This window comes from Equus przewalskii, chromosome 26 (assembly GCF_037783145.1).
Source record: "Equus przewalskii isolate Varuska chromosome 26, EquPr2, whole genome shotgun sequence".
NCBI classification, from domain to species: domain Eukaryota; kingdom Metazoa; phylum Chordata; class Mammalia; order Perissodactyla; family Equidae; genus Equus; species Equus przewalskii.
Genome location: NC_091856.1, coordinates 38851832 through 38873811, shown reverse-complemented (window position 1 = coordinate 38873811; position 21980 = coordinate 38851832). Strand labels below are relative to the sequence as shown.

The following is a 21980-nucleotide window of genomic DNA, read 5'->3' as shown; positions in this document are numbered from 1 at the left end:
TGGAATACAAGCCAGGAATAGGGGGACTGAAGACACAGAGGGTGACCGGGCACAGGCCCAGCCTGGTGGGAGGTGGGAGACGGAGGAGCGATCAGAGGGGGAGGGGAAGTCGGCCAGGGTCTCAGGGCTGGGGGACCGAAGCATCATCGACGCGGATGCTGAGACCACAGGAAGAGCACGGGAGCAGTAGGGGAGAGGGGAACAAGGGCTGGGACCTGAGGGGTTGGGCGGCGAGTGACCAGCGGCTGCTGGGCCTGGTACGCTAGGGCCCCAGGGCTGTGGGGCAGAGGGGCCTTGGGCCCCGGGCTACAGGAGCCCAGCACGCCCTCAGGGCCACTGCACGTTGTTGTGCTCTTCGTGTGTTTATTCTTTCATTTCACTCATAATTTTAGGCACACTCGTTTTCCATTTCTGTTCCCAGGTTGGTGTTCTCTTATCCCTAATCTTAGGGCAACAGTCATCCTGCCTGTGGTGACCGTCCCTCATGTGTCTCATTTTTTACCATGAGCTCATTGGAGCGCAGCTTCTCCCTTGGTGGCCAAGGTCCAGGTCCAGGTCCAGCACCAGGTCCCCTGGGTGCCGCCAAGACTGGCCTCCCGGGCCACAGGTCAGCACACCCAGGCCGTGTGGCCTGCAGGCCGTGCTCGGGAGCGGCCTTGCCTTCCCTCCTGGAGTCCAGGACAAGGGACTTGCCGCCCAATTGCTCGTCCCTGCGGGGCAGCCCCTGGGTGTCCCGCGCCTCAGCCTGGTCTCCCGCTGCGCGGGTGTTGCGCCTCCCAGCAGGCTTACCCCTCATGCGCACGCCCAGTCCTTGCAGAGCCCGCGTCCTCCCTGGACATCTGGAGAGGGCGTCTCCTGGGCTCCCCTGAGGGGAGAGCCTGCCTCTTGCTCTGGCAAGTACGCAGACTGCTCGCATGTGGCGCCTCCTGTCACAATGAGGCTGAGTGCCCTGTGCCCCAGAGTGTCCTGGGGAGGCACCACCCACACCCTGGACTGGCCCGGCCCACCGCCTGCCTGCTGTCCTTGTGCAGTGGAGGCGCTCTCGTGGGGAAGGTGCGTGCAGTCAGGACGGGGTGATGCAGGGCTGCAGACCTGAGAGGCGCTCTCCCGAGGTGGAGTCCCTGCGGGCTGCTGGGAGGGCTCCTCCCTCTCGGGGAAGAGGCTGGAGCAGAGCCAGGGGGTGCCAGGGCCCCTGATGTTGATGCAGCCGTGAGCCAGGCCTGCGGACCCTGTGGGGTATGACACGTGCAGGCTGCCCCTGCTTTGGCCCCTGCGCCAGGCGAGTGCCCCCCACAGGGGTCTAGGGACGGTGCAGAGCTGTCCTGCTTAGGACACTGAGCCACGTCGCTCCACCCCGGCACCGTCAGCCCCCCAGTCATTGCTCTGAGCGCTTTGGGCCATGGGCTGGAATGCTCCAGCAGCGGGAGGGGGTGAGGCCTGGCTGCGTGGGGGCAAGACCCCCTGCGCTTTGCAGGCCAGGCTGCAGAGGGGCTCCCAGTGGCATTCCCAGCTGCAGGCTGCGGTGTGCATCCAGCTTCCCCAGAGCCCCAAAAGCTGATGGCCACCGGCGCTGCACTGCTGGTGCCCTCGAGCTGCTCTTCTGAGCCTTCTCAGGGGAGGGGGCAGAGTCGGCCCCCAGGTGCAGAGGGCGGAGCCCTTGGCCCAGCTGAGCCTGCAGTGGGCAGTGGGCATCTCGGAAGGACGTGCCCACTCACTCCCCTGAGCCTTCCCGGGGCTTCATTGGCCATCACAGGAGAGTCCCACTGTGGAGGGCGGCTGGCCCATATCTCTTCCCGCCTCTGCATGGAGCGAGTCTGGGGGCTTCAGGGGCCGCCCCGCTGGGAAGGGGTCTGTGTTGACTTGCAGGGTCCACTTGGGCATCCATCCTTCCTGCAATGCACCCAGGCCCAGCTGCCCATCACCCAGCCACAAGAAGGATGGTGGCTCCTTTGGAAAAACCAACGCTACTGGTCAGTGGGCACCTGGCCTGGAGCTGGGAGGTCTTTACTCAGGGGCTCTTCTTCCAGCCCCCTGCCCTGGCCCGTGGCCAGACGCACACCCTCTGCCTGCTGGTGGCGGAGGGCTCGGCCACGTCTAGCGCGAGGCCCATGGTGGGAGCTGCCCCGGGAGGAAGGAGACGTGACTTCTGCCTGAGCTGCCTTCTGGCGGGAGAACCAGCCAGGAGCCGCGCGTCCCCGTCACGCAGCCTCTCCACTTGCTCTTGGAGCCTCTCAGGGCTGCTTCGCGGAGGCCACGGATGGGAACTGTGCCTGAGTGAGGTGGGACCAAAGACTGGAGCAGCGTCTTTCTAGATCTTTCCTGTCCATGAGCCAGAAGGTGGCAATTACTCAGACTCAGCTCTTCCTTAACGCCCTCCTAGGGGGTGTTGAGCGGCTGGTGCAGACCCCACCCACTCCCTGGCGATGGGGACAGTGGCCCCAGGACTCTGTGGAAACCACGGCCCCTGCTGGGTACCCCCAGGCCCGTGGGATGTGCTGTGACCTCTGCCCGCCTGTCCCTGAGGGTGGCAGCCTCACAGCATTTGAGGCTCTTTTTGGTCTATCCAGCAGGTTCCAGTGGCCACAGCAGGGCAGTTGGGCCTCGTCTCCTTGCTCCTTACGGGGTGACCATTGGTGTGTGTGGGGAGTGAGTGCGGCTGCTGTTTCCTGAGCTCCCGGCCAGGGAGGGTGGGCCCAGGAGAGGTCCCTGTGGCCCGGGCACATCCTTGGTCGCAGTGTATTTCACTGACCTGGATGGCTGGGTCCGGCGGCGGATGCCCTGCTCGCTCTGAAGCCTGTAGTGGAGCACACCCATGTGCCCTGAGACGTGGGAGGAGAGAGCACACCCACGTGCCCCGAGACGTGGGAGGAGACAGCACACCCATGTGCCCCGAGACGTGGGAGGAGACAGCACATCCACCTGCCCCGAGACGTGGGAGAAAAGAGCACACCCACCTGCCCCGAGACGTGGGAGGAGAGAGCACACCCACGTGCCCTGAGACGTGGGAGGAGACAGCACACGTGCTCTGGGTTTTCTTTTTCCAGCTCTTACGTGTCTGGAGGTCTTCTGCAGCGCAGGAGACATAAAAGTAAACAGAGGGCACTTCTAATTTTGGGTTTTTCTTTCCTTTTTTGTTTCCCATTGCTTGCTGGCCCCGCTAACCGTCACTGTCACCAAAGGGCTAGCACTGTTTCTGTACTGCGCAGGAGACCGGGTCACAGATAAGTGACTGGAGCCTCTGGGATGGAGCCTGCCCTCAGTCTGGCCTAGGGAACAAGCTCTCTGTCTTAATGGGACCATTAGTGGGGACAATGACCGCCGCCTGGGGCCTGGGTGCAGTGGACCAGAACAGAATCTCGCGGCACGGAAAGCAGTGGAGGCGAGGGTGGTGCTGAATGGCTGAGCTGGCCCCTGCATAGACCACACTTCAGAGTCTCCGCTGGGGTGGGGGGGTGCTCCCACGAAGGTTTGAGTGTGACAAAGTGACAATGAGGTTTTGTGTCTCTGCAACAGCTCCGGGAGGAAGCCTGGCGGGGGTTTGCTGCCCTGGATAACCCGCTTGCCGGTCTCCTGGACATGCTGGAGGGCAGCCGGGGCTGGCAGGGGAAGGACCCCTCCCTGGAGGCCTGGGTCACCTGTGAGCTGCAGCGCTGGCTGCAGGCACAGCCGCGCCCGGGCCAGGCCCAGGTGAGCCCCACCGGAGGCCTCATAGGCCATGTTCCAAAGACAAGTCTCTTCCCGCCCTGCCCACCCCTCTCGGCACAGTGGGCTCCATGGTGGCCTGATCAGGACTCTGCAGCCGGTGGAGCCTCCCCATGGTGGGCGGCGGCTCGGGCACTTGGCCTTAAGACTGGCCTGTGGGCTTGACCCTCAGCCTCCTGACAGCCGGATATCCCCCTTGCCCGTGCCCTGCCCTCCAGACCTTGTCTGCTCCCAGCGTCCACCTGCGGGTGCAGGGCTGCAGTGCTGGACTTCCTGGGCCAGGCCTGCCCTGGCCCCAAGCCCCTGCCCATGTTAGGCCCCATGACCCTGACTGCAGGATGCCACCTCGTACTGAGGCCAGGTCTCGGGTCTCCCAGTGCAGCCTGGGGCTGAAGGAGCTGCAGGCCCGTGCAGTCAGGGTCCTCGCCGAGAGCCCCCCCAGCCTCGCCGGGCCGCTGGTCAGCATCTTCCAGCTGCAGGATGCAGACCGAAGCCCCCTGCTGGCCTACGTCCGTCAACTCCACCAGGAGGGCAAGTTTAAAGAAGTGAGTGTGGCTTTCCACGTGGTTCTGGGCCCGGGGAGGGGACGCAGGGCTCCTCCCGATTCCCAGGCCACGGGCAGGGTCTGCGCCTGGCGTCAGCAGGGAGGTGAGAGCCAGGCTGAGGGGCTCAGGGGTCCACCTCTCCCCCCTCCACTGTGAGGGGCTGCATGGGGGCTTCAGTTCTGGCACAGAGGGTTCCAGGGGCCAGGCCACCTGGAGGCCCAGCTCAGGGCCGTGTGGTGCCTCGGGGTCCTGGGAGCCCCTCACACTGACTGACCTGAGAAAGGGGCTGTGCACAGCCCCCCACGCAGTGCCTGGGCCTATAGCACCATGCCCGGGACTGTACCACGGCACCCAGGGTCCTTCCTTCTGTAAGCTCAGCGGCACCGGGATGCCCCGGGTCTGGCCTGGAAGGCCGTGTGGCAAACTGCTTGCTGTCCAGCCTCCAATAAATCCTGGAAACGCTCATGGGGGGCAAAGGGGAGTGAGGTTGAGGGGAAGCTAGCAACGATCCCTCTGCACACATCTGCCACCCTCCGGCCTAGATCAGACAGCCGGACTCCCCACACCTCAGCCCCGACCCAGAATCTCCCACAGCTGATCACCTCCAGGTTGGGGGCCCCTTCTCCCAGCTCCTGCCCCTGCCCAGGCCCAACCCCAGAATCACTTGGCCTCCGTGATGGCGTGGTCTGGGGCGGGAAGCCACGACCCCACCGAGACCACTCTGGGCCCAGCTGCTGCTCCTTGAGGACAGAACCAGCCCTGCAGGTCCTCATGGTGGCCCAGCCGGCTGCGCTAGGCTGGGAGACTGGCCACTTGGCTCCTGTCCCAGCAGCAAGGTCTGGTCAGGAACAGCATGCGTATCCAGGCGTCCACAGGAACAACCTCCCCAGGAGCCCTGGGCGCTGCACTTGCCGCCTCCCTGCACCATCAGGGGCCCGGCCCTGGCACAAAGGGACCGCACTCTGGGTGGTATCCACTCCTGCGTGTCTGCTGGTTCACTTGGACCAGGGCAGGCCAGCAGCGGAGACCCTGGGAGGATTCCCGAGGATGCTCTTGGCTCCTGGCTGTTGCCGGGCTGGGGCAGGATGCGTGTCCTGCTCGTGCCAGAGACCCTAGACCAGCCCCTTGGCGTGGCTCTGGGGTTTTTTGCTAAAGTTTAGTGTGGGCATCTCGGGGCACAGATCACTGGTCATGCCAGTCGAGAGGCGCCCAGGGTGTGTGAAGCATTTGGGCATGGGCTGCCCAAGGGAGAGGTCATTTGGTCCTGTGCCATGGGAGGGGCTGGTCAGAAATGACAGACGTGGAAATGTGGGTTAGTAGCTGGGAGTCTCTAGGTAAGAGCTTGTGGGGCTTCTGGAGTCTTGGCAGGTTCGCTGAGTCTCCTTTTTGAGCAGTGCCACCCTCACTGAAGCTCAGAGGGTTTGAGAGGAAGATAGAGCCCTGAAGTCGTGGACTCAGGCATCCCCAGGCCTAGCCAGCAGCTCTAGGAATGACTTGGGTCTGCATGAGGCAGCAGGGAGCAGTGGGGCCTACGGAGCACAGAGAGGAGGCGGCCCCATGTGAGGTGGCTCTGAGTGGCTGCTGCAGGTGCGAGGGGCCCCCGAGGCCTGTGTGCCTTTGTGCCCTGAGATGTGAGGATCACAGTGTGGAGCGGGAGAGGTGGAGGAGGCCCGGCAGCCCACTCGGGGTGCACCATCATTGAGGGATGAGTCCAGTGTTCCAGGAGGTCCAGACTCACTCCTGGCTCCCACCACCCCTACTGCCTTGTCTGGCCCAAGGACGAGCCTAATTCAGGAAGAGTGCTGCTCGTGGCGGCCAGGGGCAAGGCGGGCTCTGAGGCAAGATCCAGGTCCGCCCTGCATGGGTCCCTCTTCCCAAGAGTCCTGTCCAAGAGACCCATGGGAATTTAGGCAGTGGGGTCGCCCAGCCTTGCCCAGACCACTGGAACGCCCGTCCCTCGGAGGCGCGGGCCATGTGTGGGCAGCGCTGGGCTCTGCCATGGCCTTGTCGCCTGACACGCCCAGCCCAGGCCTTCATCTCCCGGCTGCTGAGTGGCGCTGAGAGACCACGATGGCCACGCCGGGAACAATGCGGGACTGGGCTCCCACTCAGGTGGCGCGAGGCCGTTCTCCGCAGGCCGGATGGGTGGCGGTGCCTGCGAAGAATGCAGGGAGGCAGAAGGCAGGCTAGTGTTTCGGCCGTCTTCTGTTACACTCAGCCTTTCAAAGAGTGTCTGGGGCCTGCTGAATGCTCCTCCCTTGCGCTCCGAGGCAGGAATCCCAACACAAAGGGGGCTCTTGTCCCGCACAGGCCCCTTCTGCGAAGAAAAGCCATTGTCCCGGAGCGGGGCCGCCCGGCAGGCGGTGCATGCTCCAGTGCCCACCGCCGCGCCCAGCCCGAAAGGGGCCGCATTCAGGCCTGTCCGCTCGGATTAGCAGGGGCTCATGACTTAATGTGCGGCGATATTTCATGTCCAGGCGGCGGCTGGCTCTGGGCGGGATGAATGCCTGCTTTTGTCTACTGCGTTATTTTATTTACATTTTTTAAACAGCTTATCAAGGTAAAAAGATAGCTTTGCTTTAAAAAAAAAAAAAAAAAGGCCCCTTGGCTCCAGGCCTGCGCTGAGCCGTGGAGGTGGGAGGCGGGCCCATCCTGGGGTCTGAGGCCGCCGAGTCCGCCCGGTGGAACAGACGGACCAGGGTCCTGGGGAATGCTTCTCTGTCGCTGCCGCCACGGCCGCTCTGGGTTGCAGCCAGCATCTCTCTTCTTAGTGGCCTACTCTCATCCTTCTATGAGGAGGTCAGCAAGCCCCACCAGGTGCCAAGTGGGCCCAGCCCTGGGCAGTTTCCTTCTTGGGGTCCCCTCCACCGGGCCTGCATCTGGGGCCAGCAGTTGATCTGCCTGCACCTTTGGGGCCTGCCGTGTGACCAGGCAGTGGGCAGGGGCGGCCTGGCCTGCCACCACCTCAGCAGAAGTTCACACTGAGAAATGGCCTGAGATGAACAGAACCACACGGAGCCCCTGAGCCCCAAGACGGAGGGCAGGCCAAGGGGCTTCCTGGTTCTGCTGCCAGTCGGCCCCCAGCTCACCACAGCCACCCCTGATGGAGCCGAGGTGTCCTCCCTGAGACTGAGCCGCCTCCCCCTTGTCCTGTGCCCACCCCTCAGCCAGCCTCCAGGCTGTGTATGCAGGGTGTGGGTGCAGAATGAGGGCATCTCCCAAACTCCCTGGGGTGTCTATGGCCTTCCATCCCCCAACACGCTGGCCCCCCCACCCCCTGCAGCGTCCACACAGGCCACCTGGCCAGGAGAGGGCACTCTGGGTGTGCGGAGAGCTCCAGCTGGGCCTGGACAGAAAGCTGGCTGCGCTAGAGGAATCAGGGAGGAGAGGAGGGCTGTGCTGTGCCCTTCAAGCTCCTCCTGAAAGCGTCACTGTGTGGCCAGGAAGGGTGTGTATGCATCTCACAGGTGAGGCCTGAGCTGCATGTCCAGGGAGGGCAGGCTCCAAGCATAACCTGCCCTTCCATGCTGGCCCTCCACGCCCTCCTCAGCCAGTGCACACTGAGAGCCCACTGCATAGGCACTGCAGGCCAGGGCCTGACCGCAGGGCCACAGCTGAGTGGGCTGAGGCTGGCACAGCAGGCCCCCTGGAAGCCGTTGGCTCCTCGGCGGGAAGGGAGTCCTGGCAGGCAGGAAGGGGAGCCTCCCCGTGGGCAGTGACCCAACTCCAGGCTGCCATACATGAGGAAGCTCCTGCTGCTGCTGTGAGGGGCAGTGCCCCCCGCGACCCAGGCCGCCATCCCAGGCCACCCCCAAGCTTGAGGCCTCACTCCAGGATTCAGAGAGTTCTTGGGTGCCTAGGGGGCCCACTGAGGGCTGGACCCACCAGATGATGGAGACTGATAACCCAGCAGAGATGATGGGGGAGCTCACGGTGCGGCTTCACGTCCCTGCTCACCTCTCCTGCAGTCCCTGGCCCAGGGCCTGGCCTGGGGGATGGGACATCCCAGGCCCCCAGGCCTCCCTCCCATGCCCTTTCTCCTCCTGCTGTGGCCTGGCCTGTCCAAGCCCAGGTCCAGGCGTTGGCCCTGGAGGAGCCTGGAAGCCAGGCCAGAGCACAGCAGACGCAGGACAGGGCAGGGGGCCTCTGACTATCCTAGGTTCTGAACTTGGGGTGCGAGGCCACTGGGTGTGCACACTGGCCTTCCTGGGTGAGGGTCCAGTGCGCTCAGCTTCTCAGCAGGTGTCCAGTCCAGAAGAGGTCCGAGCCATCCTGTGAGGGTGGAGCAGCCCACAGGGAAGTTGGCAGCACGGTGGCCCTGCCCCCCTCCCACCGTCCTGAGCCCCTCCCCCTCCCCTGGCTCCTCCCCAGGCCCTTCCTCCCACCCCTCTCCCAGCCTCTCCCCCAAGTTCTGCACTCCTTCCCAGCCCCTCCCTCTCGCACCTCTTCCCCATCCCCCTCCTGGTCCTGTCCCTAAGCCCCGCACCCCTTCACCAACCCTCTCCTCGTCTCCCCAGCCCTTTCCCCGCCCCCTCCCTCTACCCCCGGCCCCACGGGGCCTGGCGAGGCCGAGCCCTGGACACCAGCCAGGCTGTGGAGCTGCCGGGTCAGCGCCGGGCAGGGAAGTGCCCCGGCCCTGCGCCCCCGCCCCGCGCGACCGGGGCTGGAGACCGGAGAGCCTTTCCCAGGCCGCTATTTTGGTCCTCTCTGCGAGCGGGTGGCCGGCTGCTCTGCGGTTATTTTTGCTCATAATGGGAGCGCGATGTATGGAAATTATTAATAGCAGCGCTACGTGCGGGCGCGCAGAGCAGCGGCGTTTCTCTGCCGGGTACAGGAGAAGCTGGGCCGGGGTCCGGTTCTCAGGTTCTCAGCCGGGCGCGCTCCCCCAGCCCGGCGATGGCTGCCCCGGGAAGCGGGCGTGCGCGGCGCCTCGCGCTCCGTGGACCCAGGGGCAGCTCTGCTGGCCCCCAACACCGATCGCACCAGGTTCTCCTCCAGCGCTCCAGGGGGGGCCGCCCACTGCACGCGCAGACAGCCGTGTGCTCTTAGCGGTTTAGGGGCGCACAGAGTGTCCCTTGTGGAAAGTGCTCAGAGGCCAGGAGGAGCCCCTGCACGTTCTCAGGCCGCAGCCCCTCGCACCTCCAGAGTGCACAGAGCAGGGGTCCCCCGCCCTGGCCCCTTGCTGTGGGCACCATGGCTGCCACGCTGGGCACTTACCTGAGGGGGGGCGGTGCTTCTGGGAGCATTGGGGCAGGTGAGAACAGGTGTGGGGAAAGTAGCGTGTGCCAGTGTCGGGATTCCTGGGCATCCCGGCCCGTGGATAGGTGATGCCAGTTTCTGCCTCTGTCTTCTGCCCTTCCCTTTGAGTCCTCTACCCATTCATCAGCCCTGACCTGGGCCGCTTGGACCCAGCACCCACCTCGAGGCCCCATCCAGGCCACACCCCAGTCTGGGAGGCACAGGGGTCATTTCCACCTGCCCCACCCCATGTGGAACCTGGCTCAGTACAGGCGGGGCTTGTCAGCTGGGATGCTTCTGGATTCCAGGCCCCTTGGCCTGGAGGCCATGCCGCTGGACCAGAACAGTCCCCATCGCTGTGCCTACCTCGACTCAGAGGTGACCAGGCTTCAGTGCAGAAGGGCGGAGCCCTCACCGCGAGCTGCTGGTCCCTCCTGGCCCAGTCTAACCCACTCTCTTTGATTGCCAGGCTGTCATGCTGAGCACAAAGCTGAAGCTGCAGCCAGAACTAGATGTGGAAAAGGTACGTGTCTTCCCGTGTAAATTGTTTAGGTTCCAACTTGGGTAAAGGCCATATCTCCAGACCACAGTTTGGGGAGGGGAGTCTCCCACCACCGCGCCTTGGGCTTTGCTCCCCACAGGGTGGGGCCAGTAGTGCTGGAAGGCAGGGGTCACACGTGGCTGCTTGACCACGCAGGGGAGGCCCAAGAGGAGGGGCAGGGAGAGGCCAGCAAGTGCCTCTGAGCAGTGGGCTTCTGTGTGATGCGCTCAGAAACTGGCAGATCACTAGGATCCCACCAAGCTATCTTTCTCTGACGTGCAGTGGCCAGAAGAGATTTTTGGGGACAGGGGCTCCCCATGAAGACCCCCCCCAACACCTTGGGGTCCTGCCCTGGCGGATGGGCCCCCATCCAACCTGGGCTCTAGGCAGCCTGACCTATGTGACCTTGTGGGGGTGTGGAATGGAGGCCAAGAGGGGTCTTTTGTGGGGGCCACTGGGAGGGGGGCTTTGTCGAGGCTTGGTTCTTATTGGGGGAACAGCCAGCACGTCCCAAGGCCCAATGCCACAGTCAGGTTCTCCCTAGGGATTTCCTGGAGGGCCTATGCAGCTTGGGGATCTGGTTGGTGTTTGCCAGGCACAAGTGCTGACATGTTGTCTTTCCCGTGGCAAGACATTCCTGGGCCACCAGGGGCCCTGCTGGTGGTTGGTTTCCATCCTGTGCCCCTCCCCCAGCTCGGTGAAGACAAAGAGGAGACAGTTGAGCTTCCCCAGGATCCTCCTTACTTCTTGGGGCCTCCAGTCCTTTGTCGTGAAGATGGGGATGACCACAGAGCCCTAGGGACGAGGCCCAGGGCACAGTGGGGCCTAGGCGGGGGGAGTACATCATGCTCAGGAACCAGCGTGTGGAGTTTCATGGAGGTGCTCAGGCACTTGGCTGGACCTCTGAGCTCCCTGAGGACGGGGAGGGTGTCAGATGGACCCATCCCCAGGCCATCTCTGTGTGACACTCCGGCTACTCTGGCTCTGGGCTGGAGGTGAGTCTGGGGTCTTGGCTCAGGGATGAAGACTGCGTGTGGAGGCACCGGGCGCCTGTAGGGCTGTGGCCTGAGGGTCTGCTGCCCCCAGATGGGCACCCCGCTGCTCCTCCAGGACAAGGTGAACCTCGTGGAGCGCTATGTGGATGGCTTCCCGGATCTCCAGAGGCGGCTGCTGGTCCTCATGGACTCCTGGTGCCAGCCCGACTTTGACATCAGAGTCGTCGCCAGGTGAGCCCCCGGGAAGGGGCGTGGGAGGGACAGCAGGCACAGGGGAAGCCACTCGCACAGCCCCCGCAGGCTCTCACCAGGTGTGTGTTGCGACCCGGTCAGCAGTGGTCTGCTCTGGAGCCAGGGGACTGGGCCTGACAGGAACGGGTGTGAGAATCACCTGCTCTTAGAGGCACAAAAGTAATTCTCCTCGGTGGCTCCTTCCCTGTGCAGCCCTGGGAGTCATGCTGCCTATTCATTCGTTCGTTCCTTCGTTCCTTTATCTAACAAATGTTTTTGGAGCACCTGTGGTGTGAAATCTGTCCCCGCAGTTACAGAGAAACAGCAGTGCGCCAGCAGGGAGCCCTTGCGGGTCAGGAAGCTGTGTGTGCACGTGCCTGTGTTTGTGTGTGAGATACGAAGGTGTCGCCTGAGCGTGGGGCCGGGGGGGCATCTGGGAGGAGGAGACTTCCTGCCACATATCTGGGGGTGGCCCAAGGGTGAAGCGGAGCTCAGAGGTCCGTGAAGCTTCCCTGGGCCACTTCGCCATCAGCAGGCAGCAGTGGCCACCCCCTGCTCCGTGCGCCCACAGACTGCAGGCTCCAGCAGCAGCCGGCCCTGCCCACCCTCCCTGGAGCGATGGGCAAGTCACTTTCACTTCTGCATTTGTCTCCTCCTCCCCGCAGTGGGGCTGATGCTGCCTGTCGCAAAGGGTTGTTGTGACTTCACATCCTGTGAAGCAGACGGGCACATGCCTCACCAGGCCAGGCAGCGTGAGCCGCGTCCCTCTCACCACGTGTTTACGTGACAGATGTAGGCAGAGCAAACAGGAATGTGCTGATGGGGCCAGAGCAGAGTCCTCACTGTGAGGAGGGGACACAGGGATGGATGAGGGGGTGAGGACGGCCCTGGAGGTTAGATTTCACTGTAGATATTGGTTCAAATTAGTGATTTAAAATAATTTCCTAGGTCTGTGCTCTGAAAGGGCCTAGAAGCAATGGCATGCTGTGGTGAGGAGCATGCCTAGCCACCAGATCTTGGTTCCTAAGTGCCATTCGCCACTGAAGGAACCAGGGCTCCATGGAGAATAGACTGGGAATAAAAATAGTGGTGCTACTGGGGCAGATTACCTTGAATTGCTAAAAATTGATGACCCCAGGGGCCAGCCTGGAGGCGCAGCAGTGAAGTTTGGGCACTCCTCTTTGGTGGCCTGGGAGTCGCACGTTTGGATCCCAGGCGTGGACCTACACTGCTCCTCAGCCACGCTGTGGCAGCATCCTACATACAAAATAGAAGAAGATTGGCACACATGCTCGCTCAGTGACAATGTTCCTCACCAAAAAAAAAAAAAATCCACGAGTCCAGAGTGATACTCAAGGGAGGAAGGGAGGAAAGCTCTTTTCTACAGTATGCCAGCTAAGAAACGAAAGAGGAATGATGAAATTAAAAATCACCATTTTGTAACTACCAATAAAATAATTGATTCAGGCACAGATCATGAAGAGATGCTAAGAAAGAAAGAGATAAAATACAAATTACCAATATCAGGAATGAAAAAAAGAACATCACTACAGATCTTGCAAACACCAGAACAGTAATAAGGATATTGTTTACACCTTGATGCAAATGCATTTGATAACTTAGATGTAATAGAAAACAGTTTACCAAAATTGATACTGGGAAAAATAGAAAATTTGAGTGATCCTATATCTGTTAAATAAATATAATCTGTAGTTTAGAACTTCACCGCAAAAGAAAACTTTAGACCCAGATGGCTTCCCTGGTGAATTCTTCCAAATATTCGAGGAAGAGATCATACCACTCTCACACAGATTCTTCCAGAGAATACAAAAGAAGGAGTACATCCCACCTTGTTTTATTCAGCCGGTTTAAGCCTTGATACCAGAACTTACAAAGGACATTAGGAGAAAGGAAAATTAAAGCTTAATGTATCTCATGAACATAGGTACAAGAATACTAAACAAAATGTCAGCAGTCAAACCAACTGACATATTGAAGAATTAATCAAGAAAATGAGAAGACAAGTTCACAATGAAGAAAGTATTTGTAAAAGACACATCTGATAAAGGACTGTTGTCCACAATATACACAGTTCTCTTAAAACTCAACAATAAAACAAACAACCCAATTTAAAAAATGGGCCAAAGACCTTAGCAGACACCTCACCAAAGACATACGGATGGCAAGCAAATGAAAAGATGCTCCGCGTCACATGTCATCAGGTAAGTGCAAAATTAAAACAACGAGATACCACTACACACCTATTAGAATGGCCAAAATCCAGAGCACTGACGCCACCAAATGCTAGTGAGGATGCGGAGCTGCAGGAATGCACAATGGTACAGCCCCTTTTGAAGACACTTGGCAGTTTCTTACAAAACTAAACCTGCTCTGAGAGCCAGCCCGGTGGCATAGTGGTTAAGTTCTCGTGCTCTGCTTTGGCAGCTTGGGATTCATGAGTTTGGATCCTGGGTGCAACCTGTGCACCGCTTATCAAGCCCTGCTGTGTCAGCATCTCACATATAAAATAGAGGAAGATTGGCACAGATGTTAGCTCAGCGACAACCTTCCTCACAAAAAAAATGACAAAAAAACCCCAAACCTACTGCTGCCATACAATCCAGCAATTGTATGTATCCAAAGGCTTTGAAAACTTATGGCTACACAAAAACTCTATAAACATGGACGTTTATAGAAGCTTTCTTCATGATTGCCAAAACTTGGAGGCAACCAAGGTGTCCTTCAGTAGGTGAATGGATACATGAACTGTGGTCCATCCAGACATGGAGTATTATTCAGTGATAAAAAGATATGAGCTATCAAACTCTGAAAAGACATGGAAGAACCTTAGATGCCTATGACCAAGTGAAAGAAGCCAATCTGAAGAAGCTTCGTGCTGTAAGACTCAACTCTGACATTCTGGAAAAGGCAGCACTTGGAGACAGTAAGAAGACCAGTGGTTATGAGAAGGTGAGGATGGATGGGTGGAGCACAGAGGGTTTTAGGGCAGTGAATCTCCTCTGTATGGTTCTGTAACAGTGGATACACGTGATTACACATTTGTCAAGATTTGTAGCATATACATCCCCAAGGGTGAACCCTAATGTAAACTATGGGTGTTGGGTGATGATGACGTGTAGGTTCATCGGTTCTAACAAATGGGCACTGATGGGGGATGTTGATAATTGGGGAGGCTGTGCATGTGTGGGGTTCAGGGGTTATATGGAAATCTATGTGCTTTCTGCTCAGTTTTGCTGTGAAATTAAAACTGCCGTAAAAAAAGTAGTGTGTTTCTTTAAAAAGTACTGTTCCATGATCAAGTGGAATTTATTTCAGGAATGCAAGGTTGATTTAACATTCAAAGATCAATCGTAATTCACCCCATTAACAGATTAGATAACAAAGAATATATAAGTATCTCAATATGTAAAGAAAAAGGCTATAAAATTCAACTTATTCATGATTTAAAAAACTCTCAGCAAACTGCAAATAAAAAGAAACTTCCTTAATCTGATAAAATTACTGACCAAAAAAAACTACAGCAAGCATCATTTTTTTTTAAAAATAAAAGTCTTATTGAGGTATGATTACTGTGTCATAAACTGCGTGTTTGGACTGTATAATTTTGTAACTCCTGATATATGCGCATGTCCATGAAACCATCACAAGTGACATACTGCAGCCCTAGCGCCCCTCACTGTCCCCGGGGGGGGTCACTGCTCTGCTTTGTGTTACTGTAGATTCTTTTACATTTTCTAGAACATTACATAAATGGAATTATGTATTACAGCTTCTTTCTCTCAGCACAATTATTTTGAGATTCATCCTTTTTTTTTCCTCAATGGGGAAAAACTGAAAGCCATCCCTCTGAGAACAGGAACAAGACAAGGGTGCCCCCTCTCGCCACTCTTTTCCAGGATAGTACTGGAGGTTTTGGGCAGAGCATTTAGGCAAGAAAAAGAAAGAAAAGGGATCCAAATAGGGAGTGAGGAAGTGAAACTTGCTGTTTGCAGATGACATGATTTTATATACAGCAAATCCTAAAGAATCCATCGGAAAGCTATTAGAAATAATCAACAATTACAGCAAAGTTTCAGGGTATGAAATAGACTTACAAAAATCAGTTGTGTTTCTATACTCTAATAACAAACTAACAGAAAGAGAAGTCAAGAACACAATCCCATTCACAATCACAACAAAAAGAATAAAATACCTTGGAGTGAATTTAACCAAGGAGGTGAAGGACTTATACAATGAAAAATATAAGACATTATTGAAAGAAATTGATGGTGATGTAAAGTAATGGAAAGATATTCCATGCACATGGATTGGAAGAATAAATATAGTTAAAATGTCCATGCTATCCAAAGCAATCTACAGATTCAGTGCAATCTCAATCAGAATCCCAATGACATTCTTCACAGGAATAGAACAAAGAATCCTAAAATTCATATAGAACAACAAAAGACCCCCTAATAGCTAAAGCAATCCTTAGAAAACAGAACACAGCTGGAGGCATCACAATCCCAGACTTCAGAATATACTACAAAGCCACAGTAATCAAAACAGCATAGGGGCCCACTCGGTGGCGCAGTGGTTGAGTTTGCATGTTCAGCTTCGGTGGTCCAGGGTTCGCAGGTTCAGAACCAGGGTGCAGATGTGGTACCACTTGTCAAGCCATGCTGTGGTAGGCGTCCCACATATAAAGTAGAGGAAGATGGGCACAGATGTTAGCTCAGCGCCAGTCTTCCTCAGTAAAAAGAGGAGGATTGGCAGCAGATGTTAGCTCAGGGCTAATCTTTTTAACAAAAACCACAAACAAAAACAAGAAAACCCAGCATGGTGCTGGTACAAAAACAGACACACAGATCAATGGAACAGAATTGAAAGCCCAGAAATAAAACCACACATCTACAGACAGCTAATCTTCAACAAAGGAGCTAAGAACGTACAATGGAGAAAGCAAAGTCTCTTGAACGGTGTTGTGAAAACTGGACAGTCACACGCAAAAGAATGAAAGTACACCATTACCTTATGCCATACAGAAAAACTAACTCAAAATGGATCAAAGATTTGAATGTAAGACCTGAAACCATAAAACTCCTAGAAGAAAATACAGGCAGTATGTTCTCTGACATCGGTCTTAAAAGGATCTTTTCAAATACCATGTCTACTCAGACAAGGGAAACAAAAGAAAAAATAAACAAGTGGGACTTCATCAGACTAAAGAGCTTCTGCAAGGCAAGGGAAACCATGAACAAAATGAAAAGACAACCCACCTCTTGGGAGGAAATATTTGCAAATCCTACATCTGGCAAGGGGTTAATCTCCAAAATATATAAAGAACTCACGCAACTCAACAACAACAAAAACAACCCAATCAAAAACTGGGCAGAGGATATGAACAGACATTTTTCCAAAGAAGACAGATGGCCAACAGGCACATGAAAAGATGTTCAACATCACTAATCATCAGGGAAATGCAAATCAAAACTACGCTAAGATATCACCCATTAGAATGGCGATAATCACCAAGAGGAAAAATAACAAGTGTTGGAGAGGTTGTGGAGAAAAGCAACCCTCGTACACTGCTGGTGGGAATGCAACTGGTGCAGCCACTATGGAAAAGAGTATGGAGATTCCTCAAAAAATTAAAAATAGAAATACTGTATGATCCAGCTATCTCACTGCTGGGTATTTCTCCAAAGAACTTGAAATCAACAATACAAAGAGATTTATGCTTCCCTGTGTTCATTGCAGCATTATTCATAACAGCCAAGAAGTGGAAGCGACCCAAGTGCCCATCCAATGATGAATGAATAAAGAAGATGCGATGTATATATATGATGGAGTACTATGCAGCTATAAAAACAGACAAAATCGTCCCAGTCGCAACAATATGGATGGTACAACACCTTGAGGGTGTTACGTTAAGTGAGATAAGCCAGACAGAGAAAGACAAACACTGCATGATTTCACTCATATGTGGAAGATAAACAAGCACACAGACAAAGAGAGCAGATCAGTGGTTACCAGAGGGAAGGTGGGTGGGCACAAAGGGTGAAGGGGCACGTATGTGTGACGACTGACCAATAATAATGTACAAATGAAATGTCACAACTTTGTAAACAATCATAACCTTAATAAAAATAAATAAGTAAAAAAGAAGGGTGCTATTCTGTCTTTTTTTTTTTTTCAGTACATCAGGGCACTGAAGTTAGCAGTGAGCTCTCTCTCTTTTTTTTTGAGGAGATTGGCCCTGAGCTAACATCTGTTGCCAATCTTGCTCTTTTTTTCTCTCCCCAAAGCCCCAGCACATACTTGTATGTTCTAGTTGTAGGTTCTTCTAGTTGTGCTGTGTGGGACGCCCCCTCAGCATGGCTTGAGCAGTGTGTAGGTCCGCACCCAGGATCTGAACTGGCGAACCCCGGGCTGCTAAAGTGGAACGCACAAACTTCACCACACATTCACACAGCCGGCCCCCATATTGTTGTTGTTGTCAGGAGTTCATTCTTTGTGTTGCCGAGTGGCATTCCAGTGTATCGATGGACCATGTTTCTTTATCCTTCACCTGTTGATGGACATCTGGGTTGTTTCCAGTTTGTGCCTGTCACAGATAAAGCTGCTGTGAACATTCATGGCCAGTCTTTGTGTGGACGCGTGCTCTCATTTCTCTCAGGTGAATACCTAGGAGTGCACTGGCCGGGTCACATGAGAGATGTGTATTCAGTTTTTTGAGAAACCACCAAGGTGTTTTCCAAAATGGTTGTACTGTTTCGCATTTCCTCCAGCAGCAAATGCGAACTACAGTTGCTCCATATTCTTGCTAATACTTGGTGTGATTGATCTTTTGCCCTTTAGCCATTCTGATAGACATGTAGTGATATCTCATTGTGGTTTTGATTTGCATTTCCCTTATGACTAGTGATGTCAAGCATATTTCCATGTGCTTATTTGCCATCTGTCTGTCTTCTTGGGAGAAGTAGCTGCTCCATCTTTTGCACATTTTTAAATTAAGTTGATTGTTTTCATGTAACTAAGTTTTGAGAGATTTAAAAATACAATCTGGGTAAAAGTCCCTTATCAGATATGTTATTTGCAGACATTTTACCCTTATCTTTTCAGTCTTTTAATCATGTCTTTCAAAGAACAAAAGTTCTTAATTTATTGAAGTCCAATTTATCAATTTTTTAAAAAAAAAAATCATGGATCGCGCTTTTAGTGTTGTACCTAAGAAATCTTTGCCTAACTCAAGGGCACATTTTCTCCTATGCTTACTTCTAGAAGTTTTATAATTTTAGGTTTTACGTTTTTTAGGGAATTTTTTTATATATGATGCTAGCTATAGTTGAAGCTCTTTTTTCACATGTGGATGTCTAAGTGTTCCTTTGTTGTAAAAGACTGGGCGTTCCCGTGAGCTGTCCTCACATCTTTGTCAGCTGTCCGAATGTGTGCAGGGCTGTCTCGGGACTCCCCACTCTGTTCTGTGACTCGTCTGTCGGTTTACTGCCAGCACCGCCTGGCTTTGACTACTGTAGCTTTATGGTAAGTGTTAAAGTCTTCACTCTCCAATTCTGTTCTTCTGACTCAAAGTCATTTTCATTATTCTAGAACTTTTGCATTTCTATATGAATTTTAGAATCCGTTTGTCAATTTCTACCCCCCAAAAAAGCCTCCTGGGCAGGAGAGCATAGCCAGGGCTGGGAGACCTCAGTCAGCGGACGCGGAGGAACGATTAAAACAATCACGAATCTGTGATCCAGATCTTTACGGAGATGCTGCGTCTGTGATAAGTGACGGACTATACACAGGAGCTTTCAGAACACCGAACAGAACTCTGGTCAATAAAACATACGATGGCAAATGAAAAGCTTAACAAAAGGTTTGCAAGATAGATTTGAAGATTTCATCCAAAAAGTAGTACGAAACAAAGAGAAGGAAAATCAGAGAGAAAAGATTTTAAAAAAACAATTTGAGATTCTGTCAAAAAGGCCCAGTACCCAAATAAGGGGAACTCCAGAAAGAAAGAAAAGAGAACCTGGAAGGGAGGAAATTACCAAATAATTCAATGAGGGCCGGTTCCCAGTCAGAGGGATGTGGCAGCCAGGCTGAGTGGGTTTGCACTGTGGCCAGCGAGTGGACAGGAAGACCCACGCTGTGGCCAAGAAGAACCCTCAAAACCTCAGAAAGAGCAGGGGTCAAACGGGGCCCTGAGCCCAGTGCTCAGGGAAGTTCTTTCACCCCAGAAGTCTCAGCTCAGCCGAACCCCCAGGCAGAGTACAGGCCTCACACATGCACCTTCTCCAGATGCACATTCCACGCACCCCACCTTGGCAGACTGCTGTGGAGTCGCTCTGCCACAGCCTGGACGTGGGAGGGGTGCAAGGTGACACAGACCACAATGGGCAGGGGTCTGGGGGGCAGCCATCGGCTGGGGGTGGGTGTGGCCTGCTCACCCCGTGGTGAGCCCGGGGTAAAGTCAGCTCGGTTCTCAGGACGGGAAACTAAGGAAGCAATAAAACTAGACAAGTACCAACCCCGTGGAGAGCTGGCGATTGTGGCTTAGCTGCTGATAATATTTGCACAGTTGTAGTATTGTAAACGCAGCATGTACGAATTAACTGAAAACTCGGATATTATTATTTGGAGAGGATGAGGAAGGAGAGACTTCCATGGTGAGGTGTCCATACAAAATACCTAAAACTGAACAATCAAGAGATCACAATACAGGTGAACTGGGAAACATGGACACAAATTCTAGACCATGACAAAATTGTTGTGCAAGGAGCTGGCGCCAGGCGGGGTGGGGTGACATGCTGCCTTTTCTATCAGCATTGTAGAATTACTTGGCTTTTAAACTGTGCACGTGTATGACTGATGAAAATAAAAATCTTAAAATGTATTAACTTAAAAAGAAAGCACCGCCAGGCAGGAGCCATGTCTCTCTCCCCGCAGGCAGCACCTGAAGGTGACCTCCTTGAAGCTGGAGAAGCTGAGCCCCAAAGTGCTGAGTCGGCAGGTCCTGCACCTGCTGGAGCGGTTCGGTCTGGACCCAGGTGAGTGAGGCCTCCACACCCTGCAACGGGGGCGGGTGAGCCCACCTGCACACGCCCAGGGATGCACAGGGCTAGTGCGGCCTGTGGTTCAGCCCCACCAGGATCTGCCCACCCCTGTGTTGTCTTCCTGTCTCCTGCCCTGCTCCGCCTCTGCAGCCCACCCTAGGCCTGGTCACTGAGCAGCAGACTGGGGTCTGCGAGCCGCTCTGCCCACCTGGCTTGTCTGCAGGGAGGTTGGGCCTGGCCTGTGCTCCTTCCTCCTCCCCCGTGGTGATCATGGGCATCCTTGTCTTTCACTCACTTCAAAGGAAAAGTCTTACTGATTATGTTTTGTAGATTACTGATAATGTAGATTACAGATTACTGATAATGTTTTGTAGATTCACTTTATTAGATTATGGAAATTCTACTCAATTCCTAGTTTGCTGAGACTGTTAATCAGAAATGGATGTTGAATTTTATCAAATGTTCTTTCTGCATTATCTGTTGGGATAATGACAGGCTTTTTCCCTAGTGGTCTGTTAGTACGTTGGATTACACGAATTGACTTTACAATGTCAAACCGACCTTGCATTCCTGTGGTAGCCCCATCTCAGTCATGTTGCATTACCATTTATATACATTGCCAGGCCTACTTTGCCAACTTTTTTTTATTTAAGGATTTTTGCATCTGTTTTCACACCTGAAGTTGGACTCAGACTTTCCTTTCCTGAAATGTGTTTTTTTTTCAGGGAATTTGTCTATTCCACTTACAGTTCCAAGTGACTGTCAGAAGTTGTTCATCATATCCCCTTGCTGTCCTTCAAGTGTCTGCAGAATTCTTGATACTAGTTATTTGAGCCTTCTCTTTTTTTCTTATTTTATTTCTCTTGATCAGTCTCACTGGAACTTTTAGCCTTTTCAAGTAACTTTAGGCTTTTTTTCCCCAGTTCTGTTGAGATATAATTGACATATAACGTTGCGTTAGTTTTAGGTGTACCACCATATAATGATTTGATGTACATATATCTTGCAAAATGATCACCACAAAAGTTTAGTTAACATTCATCACCTAGATAGTTAGTTTTTTTTCTTAGCGTGAGAAATGCTAAGGCCTATATGATATGGTATTGTGAACTTTAGTCATGTGCTGCACATGACATCCCCAGGACTTGCTTACCCTATAACTGGAAGTTTGTACTTCTGACTCCCTTCATACATTTTGCCCACACTCCCCACCCCTGCCCCTGGCAGCCACCATTCTGTCCTTTGCAACTAGGAATCAGTTTCTTTAGATTCCACATATAAATGAGGTCAGATGGTATTTGTCTTGTCTATCTGACTTACTTCACTTAGCATAGTGCCATCAAGGTCCATCTGTATTGTCACAAATGGCAGGATCCTTCTTTTTTATGGCTGAATAATATTCCGCTGTATGTATATTCCACATCTTCTTTATCCACTCGTCCATCGATGGACACTCGGGTTGTTTCCATGTCTTGGCTGTTGTGAATAACGCTGCAGTGAACGTGGGGTACAGATATCTCTTGAGATAGTGATTTGTTTCCTTTGGATAAATACCCAGTAGTGGGATAGCTGGATCACATGGTATTTCTATTTTTAATTTTTTGAGAAATCTCCATACTGTTTTCCATTGTGGCTGCACCAGTTTACATTCCTACCAACGGTGCGA

At 54.0% G+C, this 21980-nt stretch overlaps 1 protein-coding gene across 14 annotated transcripts in view; it reads left to right on the top strand.

The window, feature by feature from the left end:
- Window positions 1-21980, top strand: part of EXD3 (exonuclease 3'-5' domain containing 3) — a 95471-nt gene that overhangs the window by 34789 nt on the left and 38702 nt on the right. For 6 of the 14 annotated variants that reach the window (XM_070594728.1, XM_070594730.1, XM_070594729.1 and 3 more), the window contains 5 exons: window positions 3514-3687; window positions 4080-4247; window positions 9955-10008; window positions 11113-11252; window positions 20208-20308. In XM_070594728.1, coding sequence (XP_070450829.1) covers window positions 3514-3687; window positions 4080-4247; window positions 9955-10008; window positions 11113-11252; window positions 20208-20308 — 637 coding nt within the window. Of the gene's footprint in view, window positions 1-3510; window positions 3688-4079; window positions 4248-9054; window positions 9234-9954; window positions 10009-11112; window positions 11253-20207; window positions 20309-21980 lie in introns of those variants that run through there. The other 8 variants (XM_070594725.1, XM_070594726.1, XM_070594727.1 and 5 more) reach the window with 4 other exon arrangements.